General features: G+C 31.2%; 1 protein-coding gene across 6 annotated transcripts in view; it reads left to right on the plus strand.

Moving 5' to 3' along the window:
* The window catches only part of LOC143072964 (Kv channel-interacting protein 4-like), a 207,789-nt gene that overhangs the window by 174,186 nt on the left and 18,994 nt on the right, over positions 1-14,609 (plus strand). Inside the window, exon 1 of one of the 6 annotated variants that reach the window (XM_076248149.1) lies at positions 1,799-2,195. The exons of the other annotated variants lie outside the window; for them this stretch is intronic. Coding sequence (XP_076104264.1) covers positions 2,051-2,195 — 145 coding nt within the window. The 5' untranslated portion in view covers positions 1,799-2,050. Of the gene's footprint in view, positions 1-1,798; positions 2,196-14,609 lie in introns of those variants that run through there. 6 annotated transcript variants of the gene reach the window in all.

Consider the following 14,609-nt stretch of genomic DNA (forward strand, 5'->3'; position numbering starts at 1 on the left):
CTTTGCATTTCAACAGTATGATTTTGGAGCTGTTTAGAATCTGAATTAGTTTCATTTAGAATATTGTTAGCAAGCGTATACCAAGTGGTTATTCATCTGTATACCAAGTGTACATTCATCGTTATTCTTAACATTAAGTCTTCTTATCTAATAAGCTTCTTGTAAATTTGGATTGAGATTATTTTTGATAAACTTTCTCAATATGATAAAGCATGCTCTTTTTATCTAATGATATCACGGAAGGTTACCCAACCCAATCCTTGTTGCTAAATTAGCAGCAATCTTTCTAGTTCCAAAATCTAATTTACAAAACGGCAAATGTATTTTTTCAAAAGATTACTTTACTTGTTACAGATACTGTTAATTGCTTCAACGATATGCTTAACCTTCTGAAGCACTTTTGTTGCTCAATCATTGTTATGCCCCACCTACGATAGTAGAGGGTCATTATGTTTTCTGGTCTGTGCGTCCGTCTGTTCGTGCGTCCTGTCGAGCCTCCGTTCGTCCGTCTGTCCCGCTTTAGGTTAATGTTTTTGGTCAAGGTAGTTTTCGATGACGCCGAAGTCCAATCAACTTGAAACTTAGTACACTTGTTGCTTATGATACGATCTTTATTATTTGAAAGCCAAATTAGACTTTTGACCCCAATTTTACAGTCCACTGAACATAGAAAATGAAAGTGGGAGTTTCAGGTTAAAGTTTTTGGTCAAGGTAATTTTTGATGAAGTTGAAGTCCAATCTTGAAACTTAGTACACATGTTCCCTATGATATGCTGTTTCTAACTTTAATGCCAAATCAGATTTTTTGCCCAATTTCACGGTCCATTGAACATGGAAAATGATAGTGGGAGTTGGGCATCCGTGTACTTTGGACACATTCTTGTTGTATATGTTATGTTTTTTATACTAGTGTTTCTCATTTTTGTCGTTTTTGCCATGGACTTATCAATTCATCATCAACTTGTGAGTTTGTATATCCCTGTTTTGTCTCCTGCTTCTGTCCTCCTGAACGTCTTATATTGTAATTAATATATTCGTATAATTTATAGCATGATTATATTTAGACTCGTTCTCATTAGATAATAGAAATGTCCTGAATATAGATCCTTTTATTTTTATGTTCCGATTAAAATTGGTCTTCTTTTTATATAAAAAAAAGGAAAATATTCACTTAAACTAATTACCAATATAATACAAAATTAGCTCTAAATAGACTACAATTTTAAAATTAATTAATAAATAACATGATATTATCATAATTCGTCCCATCAAAGTTTTCATTAAAATTTCATTTTGATTAATAGTTGATTCTAAAATAGCTAAATATTGTACGACTAAATTGATTCCTACAAGACTGGTTAAGTTTTAAAATGTTTAATATTAAAGTTTTAATTGTAGTCAATGAAAGTTAAATTATTTAAACGGTCGAACTCTCTGTGGAGAATACTAGATGAATTGAAATGAAAATATTTTTAAAATTCCCATTGCAACTGTGTTTTAGGACAGGCCATTGTATCTCTTGTCAAGAAATCAATTACATGCATAAAATATTTATAGTAACACTTTATAATAAATAGGTTATGCATCCTACGGTTCCAAACTTCATTAACAGTTCAAGAAAGGCCATCTCTCAAGTGAGTGAAGTTGATTGTTACGGTCGTGCTAGAACTGCTCATCTCTTATAATAAAACATGAAGCTATTATTTCACAGATGAAATATTGCCAATACTGATAAGTGATCAATGAAACCACCTGTATTTACATAATGGTATATTCCACATCGAGGCAATACTGTTCAAAGCACTCAATTCAGACATTAAATGAATTGATGATTACCGAAATACTATACTTATATTTACATCAGGATGTAAACTAAAATGTTTTTATTGATGTCATAAAACCAGTAATTTACAAAGTAACACCTGTTTTTTTTTTTAATTTGTCAGCCGATCAATTGTTCAGTTTTTCAAAATAATTGGATTATGAATTTTGGCAAGGACATAGCTAAAAGAGTGTGCGGATTACTTTTCCCTTGATTAAAAAACTACCTATGTGTGTATGGTTTAAAAAGTGTGAATATATATCGCGCTTAAAAATTGCCAAAAACCTTGAGAAAGGAACCCGGATGTTTCGGATGATTATTTATAGACTTTTCCCGCCTTTAAGGAAACATCGTCTGTTCACGAAGGAAAAAGGTAAGCACGAAGAGTATATATTTTTTAAGAAAATGTATCCTTAAAAATGTATATGATAATTTTGATTATTTTTTAATGAATTGGTCTTTTTAAGTGTTTAAACATAAGCCCTTAAGTGGAATTTCGGAAAATAGATTTCAAAACCCATTGAGTAGTGCATTATTATGGTTTCATAGGAAGCAATTAATTTATTTTGTTTAATATATTCTAGTTTAAAAAAAATTCCAATTAATACTGAAAAATACTGAACATCAAAGCAGGCAATGATCAATAGGAACAAAGCAAAAAATTCTAACAATTTCAATTATGATTCTGAGTGTTGTTCTTCTTTTCAAAAGAATGGAAATAAAAATGATGGAAATTTTACATTGATGTCTCTGGTAACAAATTTGCCATCGTTAGCTTAAATCGAAATAATTAACGGCGTTTTTTAATCTATTTTCTATTAATACACCATTGAATGGTTAACAGTTTGAATATCGTCAATTGTTTTCAAATGCGTAGAAATTGTTGTGATAATTGTATATGAGTTGTAATCAGAATTTAAAAGAAATTTTAATTGAAAATGTTTCTCTTTAATGACGTTAAAACAACGATGAATTTATACGAATATTGAAAATCATGTTAATTTAGTTTTCATTCTCGTCAAGTTTAACTCTGTCAATCCAAATCTACATATTCTGTAGACTGGCATCCTGACACAATCTAATACTCCGAGCAGTTAGCCAGGAACCTAAGCTACATTTTCTGGAGCACATGAGTTCATTTTAATTCTGGTTGAGCATTTCTTTACTTTTATCAGTTTTCTATAATAGTTTTCTGTGTTGTGTTTTGTGAAGCTTTTCGGTGTTTTGCTTTTGAATATGGAGTGGTCCGTTTTACTTAGACTACTTGTTTAATTTCCCCATTGGTATTTACTGTTCACCGTTTTTATATCATCAGATAAACGATTGCGAACGTCTGTTAGTTCCATCGACCAATTGCCAAAACTTAATCGATTCATCGTGTGATGTTTACCCTAATATCTAGCAATGAAATACATATTGGTATGCGTTTTCATTCTTTCATCTATTTCATTAACCTAAATTACTGGAAAATTGGGACGTTCTGTTGTGTCTTACATGTTGCTGGTTGATATTCGACGTAAGTTCAGAACTTTTTTGGTAAAAATCTTTGAGAAATGTATGAATTAGTATACATTTTTAATTAAAGGCAAGCTGAGGTCCACTTCCTGGTGCAGGATTTTCTCGCTGCATTGATTACCCATGGTGAACTTGATCTATAAACCCATAGTGGGTATTACCTCCATTGCAAAGCCTCACCTGTGTGCACTTGGTTGTATAACTAACTTAATTGTAAAAACACAAATAAACCATGCACCTAACAGCTGAGCCATATTTGCACTTAAACATAAATTATTGATATTTTCAATCAAGTATGCACGAGTTAAAACAGAATTAAGTGAACAATGTCATTTCTGTCACTGAACAAACACATAATTTGATATGCAATAATTACAAAGGCATTAAATCTTGAGTACGCGCAGACACAGCAAATATTATATTTAATTTAATTCTTTGAATTTCTTTCTTTTTCATACTGTCAGTGTAAAGGTTTTGGGATTCATTAGGATTTTTCTTTGTATTTATACTTGCACTTAAAAGTAAAGACATAATTATATAATTGAAGAAAGGTTAATGCATCAAACATTTAAAATGATGCATTAGAAATGGTACGAAAACCTCATTTTCAATAAGATAAAATTATGCCAAGGGAATAAAGACAATGACCTCAGTCTCATATTTAAAAAAAAACATCAATTGAACTGGAACCAATCTTACACGAAAGAAACCATTCGAAGACAAGATGGAATTAATAAAACTGACAAACGATCATATTTATAATGACATGCTTAGATTGTTATAGATGATTCATTAAATTGCAAGATGGTAATCTGTTTTTAACAAAGCTGTAAACTGTTTTTTTACATGCAAACAAAATGCATTTTGAATGCATTCTAACTACCCACGTAATAAGAGACAAATTTTGAAATCAACAAATGACTTCAAATGTCTAATACACATTTGTTCCAGTGTGACATTTCAAAGTCAGTTTTTTTTAGAATTCGAGTCATTTTGATTTTCAATTTTTTTTTATTTTCGTGTGGTAATGTGATGTAAGTTTGTGCGTGTATGGTGAAGTTGAAATCATCCCTTCGTAAATTTTACGGACGCTATCACGAGTTGGTTGACCGTTATGGAATAACCGTTTCACAAATGATATCGGATATGTTCCCTACGTCGTAACTACAATCCCCTTCCCTTTCATGAATGTGATCTACCGAATTAGACTATTCACCGGATTTGTTATCACATAAGCTACACGACGGGTGCCGCATGTGAAGCAGGATCTGCTTACCCTTCCGGAGCACCTGAGATCATCCCTAGTTTTTTGGTGGGGTTCGTGTTGTTTATTCTTTCGTTTTCTATGATGTGTCGTGTGTGCTGTTGTTTGTTTGTCTTTTTCATTTTTAGCCATGGCGTTGTCCGTTTGTTTTGGATTTATGAGTTTGACTGTCCCTTTGGTATCTTTCGTCCCTCTTTTAATCAAGAATACTTTTTTCATCAAAATTCAGTGATTGCTAGTAATACATGTTAAAGTCAGAAATAACCTTTTAACATTTGAGCGTTTCTGGGGATTAATATGGACGACTTTGATTAATTGCGTTATAATGTTCGATATTTCTTCGGTGCTGTTCAATTATAGCTTCAAATACCATAAAACAAATTCCACTTCTTGTCATAATTGTCTTTGTATCAGGACAAGACACTTATCCAATCAAAATAGATCTTACATGTCTGTATGTTTAATCAATATATTTAAGGAATAGAATGATGTCAGATTAGAAACAATCTTTTTATATAGTATTACATTCTTTCAAATTGCATTTTGTCGAATGGCTTTTTCGGAAATAACAATGTTTACATTACAATTACTAAATTTTAAACATTATGTCACCTTTTTAGGAGAAGTGGTTATATAAAATTTGATGACGCAACCAGTAGGTGCAAACACATACTATGTTCCTGTTTCTGTTAATTACCATACCAATTTAGTCTTTGCAAAACGATTAGAATGCTGGTACGAAAAACGGAAAATGTGTTTTAACACTAGCTGATGACAACCTTAGATTCTACTGAAATTTTTAGATCTCGACAATAAATTCACCCATTTATATCATTAAGGCCGATAAGATATGATTTATAATGAAGGTATGCGATTATTCCATAGCGTCACTACATATTTACTGCCTTGCATACGTACATGCATTTCTGAATTGTATGAAACATAGTGGTTACTGCTTATAGAATACAATGACTTCGTGTTGCTCAGTCTTAAGTTTTCCATATTGTTTCTTGTGTACTATTATTTGTCTGTTTGTCTTTTTTTATTTTTAGCCATGGTGTTGTCAGTTAATTATCAATTTATGAGTTTGACTGTTCCTCTGGTATCTTTTGCTCCTCTTTTCTCACTTTCTCGTTTAAAATTTTTCTTTTTTAACAAAGTAGGATAAATACAATAATTTTATCATCCGTTCCAGACATAACAAGTAAGCTTTTGTAAATTTTAACAATGGTTAAGTCTTTGTGAACTAGACATGTGTTGAATACCTCATACAATTTTGTTTGATTTGTGAAAAAAAGATAACATATCACTAAAGTAAAAGTTCCATCTGCCTCAGACTAAACGATCTCAATTTTTGACATTTTACCTATTATGATGATGTTTGTAATTCACTCATTCATGTTATTTTATCAAACATTTGTATCTTGTGTTTAACCTTAAAAAAATGTGCGCAACCTGTTTTTTCTGTATTGTTAAAGTTATCATTGTTGAATTTATTAAAAGGACAAACAGTGGGAAATGGTATCCCCTTTTTTCAACAGTAAATAGTTATCAAAGGTGCCAGGATTATAATTTAGTACGCCAGACGCGCGTTTCGTCTACATAAGACTCATCAGTGACGCTCATATCAAAATATTTATAAAGCCAAACAAGTACAAAGTTGAAGAGCATTGAGGATCCAAAATTCCAAAAAGTTGTGCCAAATACGACTGAGGTAATCTATGCCTGGGATAAGAAAATCCTTATTTTCTTCGAAAAATTCTACGTTTTGTAAACAGGAAATTTATAAAAATTACCACATCATTGATATTCATGTCAACACTAACACATTTAAATATTGAAAAGCATAGCTTAACCAATTCATAAGAAATTGCACAGAAACAAAACAAATCGCCATGTTCGAACCATTAAAACAAACAAAAAACACAACTAATGTACAGCGGAAGTGAAAAATCATCAATAATGAACCAAATCTCGACTTTTACATCAGTAATACAATATTTAAATTAAATAAGAATTAAATGAACAGTTCAAAAGTTATTGCGTGGAAACAATTGGATTCGACCGACGACCCACCCACCAAAGAACTCTAAACCAATAACGGGATTTCCGTCGAAAAACCCTGTTAAAAAAGACTGCTTTCAGTGGTTTGCTGAGTTCTTTATGGATAACATTCTCCACAAAGAGTAAGCAAACCTTCTCATGGAATATAAAATATAGTGACATTTCTTCAATAAAACCTGAAATGTTGGAGGTTTTATGTACTTTTCATGTTTAATTTAGGAATCAGAAACCATAACCTTTATAACTTGCCGCTACCATTATTCTTATATGATATTTGTTATAGAGGATTATATTCTGTAGTCTGTTTGATGTTAGTTTATCTGTTGTATTAATAGCCTCGATAGCTTAATATTGAATAATGAACACAAATTTATAAAAAAATAAATTAGATTAGAAGCTATTATTTTGATTTATTGCCTTTTTCATTAAAAACTTCAATTTTTAAAATCTTTGAAGGTATCTTCATTTAGTAATTCACACTTGAATAACCATTTTAATGAATACATATTACAATTTTAGCTGAATTATAATCTCTGTTGCTGAAAACGAGTTTTTGCTTTTCATTAGATAGGTTCAACTTTCATCTTTTTAGAAAAAATAACATAATGTTTTCAAAGTTAATAATGTTGATTTATTTGAAAAACTTATATGAAACAAGGAGATGTTAAATGATTGCCAATTAGAAAATATTCTAACAGAGTGAAAAATAAACAAATTTAAATAACTATATGTCACCGTTGGGTACCAACAACGTGATACCCTTATAGTCACCAATAAAAGCCACAGACATCACAAAATGTGAATCAATCCAAACGAAAGAGGACAAATAGCCTGATCCTGATATTACCCCCAGTTTTTGGTGGCTTTCGTGTTGCTTAGTCTTTAATTTTCTATGTTTCGTTTTATGTACTGTTATTTGTCTGTTTGTCTGTTTCTTATCTAGCCATGACGTTGTCAGTTTATTTTTGATCAATTAGTTTGTCCCTCTGCTATCCCTATTTTGTAACCTGGATTTGTTTTCTCTCAATCGATTTATGACTTTTGAACACCGTTTAGGCTCTTTCCGTTTTGAATTTCCTCGTAGTTTCGTATTTTTGTGATTTAGTTTTATACTACAGTTGCCCTTTATTAACTTATAACAACCACTGATTTACAGGTTCCTTACTTCGACAGGTACATGTTTTCAGTGCTTAATCGTTCCTTTCTCCTAAACGTGGAAATTGGTCGTCATCATAAAGACCCCAATTTCGGTTCTAGCTTGTGTTCAGCAACTTTTCATGCTCAACAATTATAAATTCTGTCCCTAAAAGAAAGTGAACATCTTAATTCACAGAAATGAACAACACAAATGGTATCAGCAATATAGCTTTGAAAAAGATGAATCATTATGTATAAGATATTTAAATGTTCAATACTGCATTCAAGTCCACTTCAATTTTCCAGATTCAAATTCATTGGAAATAACAACTTGTGTTGTTGTCTTATATCCTTCTCGACGACTTACATTTAATTGGCTTCTTTTATGAAAGCAGCTACTAGTATTCTGAATTGTTGCACAGGGCATATTAAAAATAATTGTACATGTAGCTTTTAAAATGGCAGTTTTTATCTTATAGTTAGTTTCTGTGTGTGTTGTATTGTCGTTTTGGTTTTTTGATGCACTTTAGTGTTTCGTTATTTTCCTTTTATAGTTGATGTAATTACCTCAGTTTTAGTTTGTAAACCGGATTTGTTTTCTCTCATTGGATTTTGGACTTTCGAACAGAGGTATACTACTGTTGCCTTTATTTAAGTAAAGTTTTACTTTTCTTTTCACCATTTAAATGTTTACTATATATAGAAGATTGTCATAGACATTAAATGACGTTCTTTATATACGACCATCGTCCTTCATTAGTAACATAGCTGTTTTAGATGTCCCATGTGTGTTGTCACAAATTACGCTCATATTTTCATTAGTGACTTTGTCATAATCAATCATGCAAGTCATAAAAAACTATGCTAGTAGACGACTGAATATGGTACTCGTGTTCCGTAGTCGTATTATGTTTTACGACAAGTTTTATTTATGTTTCAAGATAAAAAATAACGATAGTTTACGAATCATCGAATTTAACTCATATTTTTTTTATAAATAGGTATAGTTGCTGCTAGAATTGCTTTTACATGTATTATCTTCGTTAATGGAACTATGGTGGATAGATGTACCAGTGGCAATAATACCACATGCCATTATGTTCATATCGAATTATCATGAATTATTATGACACTTACTATAGGGATACACCTTTAATGAACTGGTCACATTGAAAAGAATATAAGTATAAATTCAACGTTTGTCAACAAGTCGACAAGAAGAAACATTTTAAAGATAACTTTTTAAATTTATTTGTTCAGTATTACTATGAAAAGCTTCTGTGTATATATGTGCGTCTGTGTGTGAAATAAATTGTAAAGGTTGACTAATTTATATAATATACTAGTACATGTACTTTTCTATTTATCGATGATATTTTGCTTTTAATGAGATAACTAAATATTTAATGTCTTTTGATTTTAACGAGTCGGGAAATTTCAATCTAATGAAACTATTCCATACAATTCCATGTAACCCTACGTTCAACATGTATCTTTCGCCCCTCTTTTATGTAGCAACATTTGATAAAGGCCGAAAGAAAAATGAATTTTGGTATAAGGTTTTCTAAAAGAAACAGCATTAAATTAATTGACTCCTTACTATATCTAAATTAATATCAGCGCTAAAACCCTACCAATATCAGAAGTTAGGAGTAAGCTCATTTTGGGCCGATGCTGAGGTAAGATTATCCAGTACTACTCCCAAACTTTCATGTATTTTCTGTGACACTAGTAATTCGTTCCCCTTTTGTGTCACTTCAAACTGCCTTTTCATTGTATATCATCAATTAGGTGATGTTCATACCGATACCTCACTTTGTTCTGCATTGTGGTGTAAACACAAAAATGTCAATCAATGAATAAGATGCATGTTATAAGACTTGCGTCCAGTTCCGACAGAGAAGTCGGCGTTTTGGTCGACTAACCGATAGTAATTGTGTATCACTCGTATCCCAAATTAAATGCTACAGTAAATATTTTCAACAGGTTATTGATTTGGTCTTGTTAGACATAATGTTAAGTCAATGCCAATGGTAGTAATCGAATTTCCACAGAATCTCTGCTATGCAAACAACAATTCAATCAATTCAAATTGAATTAAAAGTATTCCCTTCGGATAACGTCTGACGGCTTCGTAAACGTGTGTTGAATTATTGTATTGTTAAATAGTACCGAAAAGATAATACTTCATTTGGAAACTTGATTTTAGCCGATTATAAATGTAATAAGTTAGATAGTAATTTATTAATTTCTTGTCTGACATTAAGGTACCTACTAGTAAAACGTTTAAGATTGTAGAATATTTTTTTCTGAAGTTGGTGCACTTGAACGAGTCAATTGAGTGGTGTTAAAAATAGTACCACTTTTGGAGTGACATAGTTTTCAACCCGTACAAAATTTCTACCAAGTTGTTTCAATGAATCATACATTATGATTTGACGTTTGACACTGTATTTTCTTTTTGTCGGAATTGGATTAGTCACATGATACTTCCCGTTTGTTTCTTTTTGTGGTCAATTGCTTGGTCTCTATAGGGGACGGGAGTTGGGTTTGTGTTATATACTGTCGTAAATAAACTCATCATAGATACCAAGATTGAAATGTTGTTTTTGTATCTACAAAAAGACTCACCAGTGACGCTCGAATAAAAAAAGCCGAAAAGGCCAAACGTTCTTTACTTAAAATTATAGTTACAGAGTTGTATATTTTTTTCCAATAATTGATATGTCTTAGAAACCATATTATATGAATAATACATAAATTATTTTTGTTACTTTAAATGCTTTTACGTGTGTTTTCCCTCGATTTAACAGTCTAAGAAGGACAATATTTCCATATGAATTAAGAGTATATCCTGCGTGTCTGATAAAACCACATGTATATTTTACGGGAATATGGATTTTTGTCAATGATTACTACTAACGTTATACACCAACAAATGTTTTGACATTAATAGATTTTTTACATGTTTAATTTATAAGAATGAAGCTGTTTTATGTAAATGACATAGTTTGTGTCGATAGTAATCTTGAAAGATCAAGGATAGAACCAAATCTCTCTTTCTTATTTCTCCTATAAAAATCTGCCTATTTAACCAATGTTAATGTAAGTGTAAAAACAGACTCGATGAAATTGACATGCTAGCAAGAAAGCTATCAAAGATATTTGTAAGATGATTAAAAATTATCTCTAAAATTGATTGGTATAGTGTATTTGTATTGCCGGTAGTGAGCAATATGCACGATTTAAGCAAAAAATGATATTGAAATGAAGAAATGCCAATCACTCTGTCAGCAACATTCTTACTACTATGGCATGAGGGTATTTTGTGAAATGAACTTATATTCTTGGGCTGTAAGCGTCAATTTCTTTAATAACTTGATTATCATACAAAACTGCCTTCAATGAAATATCTTTCTTCATAAATAATTCTTAATATTCTTTAAGATACAAAATTAATTCCGTGCATCGAACGCTTTTGACCTTTACGCTCTCAAGAAGTGCAAGCGCACTTACCATCAAGGGGCGCGCCACTGACATTTAATTTAAGCAAGTACATAGTGTTTTAAATAAAATTATCAACTATTTGTATGAAGGGGCAGTTAAAGGATGTTCGTTTGACTTTGTTGCGTGTGATATAACCTCGTCTTGTCGGAATGAGAATGATACCACTGTAAGGAATGTGCCGGTGTGTTTACGTTGAAAAAAGCTTGCAACATCTTTATGAGGGTTTTGATGGTGGCATATTGCAACGGAAAAATAACTACTCCTATTTAACATACCCTCCTCATTTACAATGATGTCCAAATTTTATTCCGGTCGACCTATTTTGCTGAATCCTTCAATTGTATTCATTAATTTGTTCGTGTCATGGATTTGCACGAAGAATTACTTGCAACTGGAAGTATAGCAAGTAATATTCTTTCTTGAATCCCTCTTAAGACCTGATGGACATACTGGGAGCAATTGCCATACACTTTTGTACCCTTTGAAACGATCGTAAAAGAGAATTAAGGTCTTTTTAATCATCAAGAAAATTTAAACCTTAATGCTAGATACTAAGTTGTATTTGGAAGATCATTTTTGACTTTTGAGTCTCCAATGCTCTCCACCTTCGTTCTTTTTCCTTTGCCTTTTAACCATTTTGATTCGAGTGTCACGAATACGAATCGAATATTTTATTGAAAACCGATCATCGGCGCATGAAGGACATATTACATAACATCCTTAATGTGTCTTTTGTAGAGGAAACGTGCGTCTGGCTTACAAAACTATAAGCCTTCTATCTTTGATGAGTTTACTTTAGCTCTAATAATATTCATCATAACGCTTGTTTATCACATTTGCTGATCTTACAAAAGATCAAAATAATGGAATATTCTACTGATATGTTAACTTTATTATTGTTAAGCCATCCTGCAATATCAGGAATGATTCATCAATATATAATGGAATGAAACGTCAAAATCTATATAACTATGATAAATAGCCAACCACTTAAATATTGCATAGGAATTCTGTATAATGAATTTGTTTTATTTGTCTTGATCAATTGGAAAAGTACATAGAGTAACGCAATATATTTTATTACGACTTCTGGTAGGATTAATAAAGATATTGTTTTGTTTAGGTTTGAAATTCACTAAACAAAAAAGTGTCTGATACAATAGTAAGGTTTCTAAATGGTTTCAATGATAATTAAACTTTGGCGCCCGAAAAATTGTTGTATCCAGTATGTAATATTTAAATTCAGAGTAAAAATTTACATGATGTTAGTTTTTGGTTATATTGGTGGGTTTTTTTTCCATTTCAAACAATAAAGACAAATATATTTCTATCCAAATTCACCCTCGTTTTCAATCAAAATGAAAACAAATACAACGTTAGATATTTGATTATCAGACAATATCATATTGAAAATTATATATGTATGACCTGTTGTCTTTTGGGTTGTAAATAACCATAAAATCGACTGAGTTTATAGGCATTGTGTTGAAGGTCTTAACCGAGTTGTTACTATAACTTATAAATAAAACATGTAATCATGGGTTAATGTTATATAATCATATAGATTGTTATGAATTGCTTATTTGAAACATCAGTGCATAAAGGTGAAAAAGCGTCTATTCTTGATTTACAACAAAAGAGTTTTGATCATATTTTCATAAACTTAGATAGAAATAAAGATTGGTACTACATTTTAGAATAACCTTAGGTTATTGCACGAGGCTTTAACAGATTTATAGTGTGATTATCTTACGAGTCAACTAGGTATATAGTAAGTGACTCTCGTATTCCTTTGATTGATATCTTGTGACTTGATTAACGTCCAATTACAAATATTTCATGCATATTGTACGAGCACAAATTGCCAAATCATACAAAAAGTTGGTGCTGCAATGAAGGATATTTGGACTGCAACTAGAAAATTTAGAAAGGAGGGAAAAATGCCACGGACCAAGTAAAGAATTTCTACAAAAATAACTAGTTATTAACCTTTATATGTTTTCACTATCTTTATTAACTTTATTTTTTTGGCGGGCGTATTGAAACCACACCATTTACAGATAATGGATGTCTGATTTTAAGTTAGTTATGTACAATACATCTTTGTCTTTACTGTTAATGAACAAGAAGAAAAACATCATGCAGGTGTAGACATCAATATTGAGGTATAAGAACAGTAATTATAAATGTCAATGGATGCGTCTTACCTTCATACTCTACATTAAAAGCATATTTCTTAATTACTAAAATTATGAAAGTTTGAGATGTAAATTTATCTAGACCAATATTATTAGAAAATGCTTTAAATAAATATCCAGAAACCAGGCTAAGGTTATTTGTCTTCAGCTCTTACAAAATCCCACCTCTCCTTTCCCGAAAATCAGATGATCTTCCTATATAGTAGTACGTGAAAGTTAATGCGAAAGAGTTTTCAATTATTGCTTTTATAAATCGCTTAATAATAATACTCTAAGTTAATTATGAAATTTGATTGCCCAAAAAGTAAGGAATAGAAAGAAGTCTACAGTTGAGTATGTTATAATTAATAACATGTGGTGTTCAAAGTGAAAAAACCCGCACGTGTCTTATCAGGAAACATTATTTTTGCTGTTCCAAAATTAACCATTGGGTATTGAAAAGGTCGAAATATTATCTGATTTTCGTTGGGTTGAGTAATATCCACAACAGCTGGTTTTAGTATTGGTTGTTTTCAGTGTAAGATCGTTTATGCGCATATATAAGGATTTAATGAAGTATTGGTTCGGACACTGCTGTTGTAGCCATGTTTAATGGGATAAATATGACGATAAATGCCAATAGTCTAGTCATACATTCTGTTTTAATATGCAATAGCTGCCAAAATCGATGTTGTACATGCAAATATTGATTCATTAATATCTAATATTTCCTTGATCAGGTATCTGCTGAATTCACAAGTAGCCAATTCCGTTGATAAGAAATACAAAAAAAACTATGGTTTACGTAAAGCTCTTATTCAAAGTATGATTGAATTTATCTTACAACTTCAGACTATCATCTTTTAGAGCCCATTTACTTTGTATTGAAACACAAATTGATACTTTGGCTGAAGAAAAACAGAAATGTACAGGGAAAGCAAGGGAGGGAGCTTATAAGGAATATATAGTAATGCAGCAAAAAATATGCAATACTTGTATTTCTTATGCAAATCAATATAAAGGTAGTATCAATTTTGATCCTTCCTGATATTTTTTTGTTTGCACTTTCTTGAAGACGAACAATTGAGTAAATAATTCGAAGTAGATACTTTGGTTCTATTTT

Source organism: Mytilus galloprovincialis, chromosome 4 (assembly GCF_965363235.1).
Source record: "Mytilus galloprovincialis chromosome 4, xbMytGall1.hap1.1, whole genome shotgun sequence".
Lineage (NCBI taxonomy): Eukaryota > Metazoa > Mollusca > Bivalvia > Mytilida > Mytilidae > Mytilus > Mytilus galloprovincialis.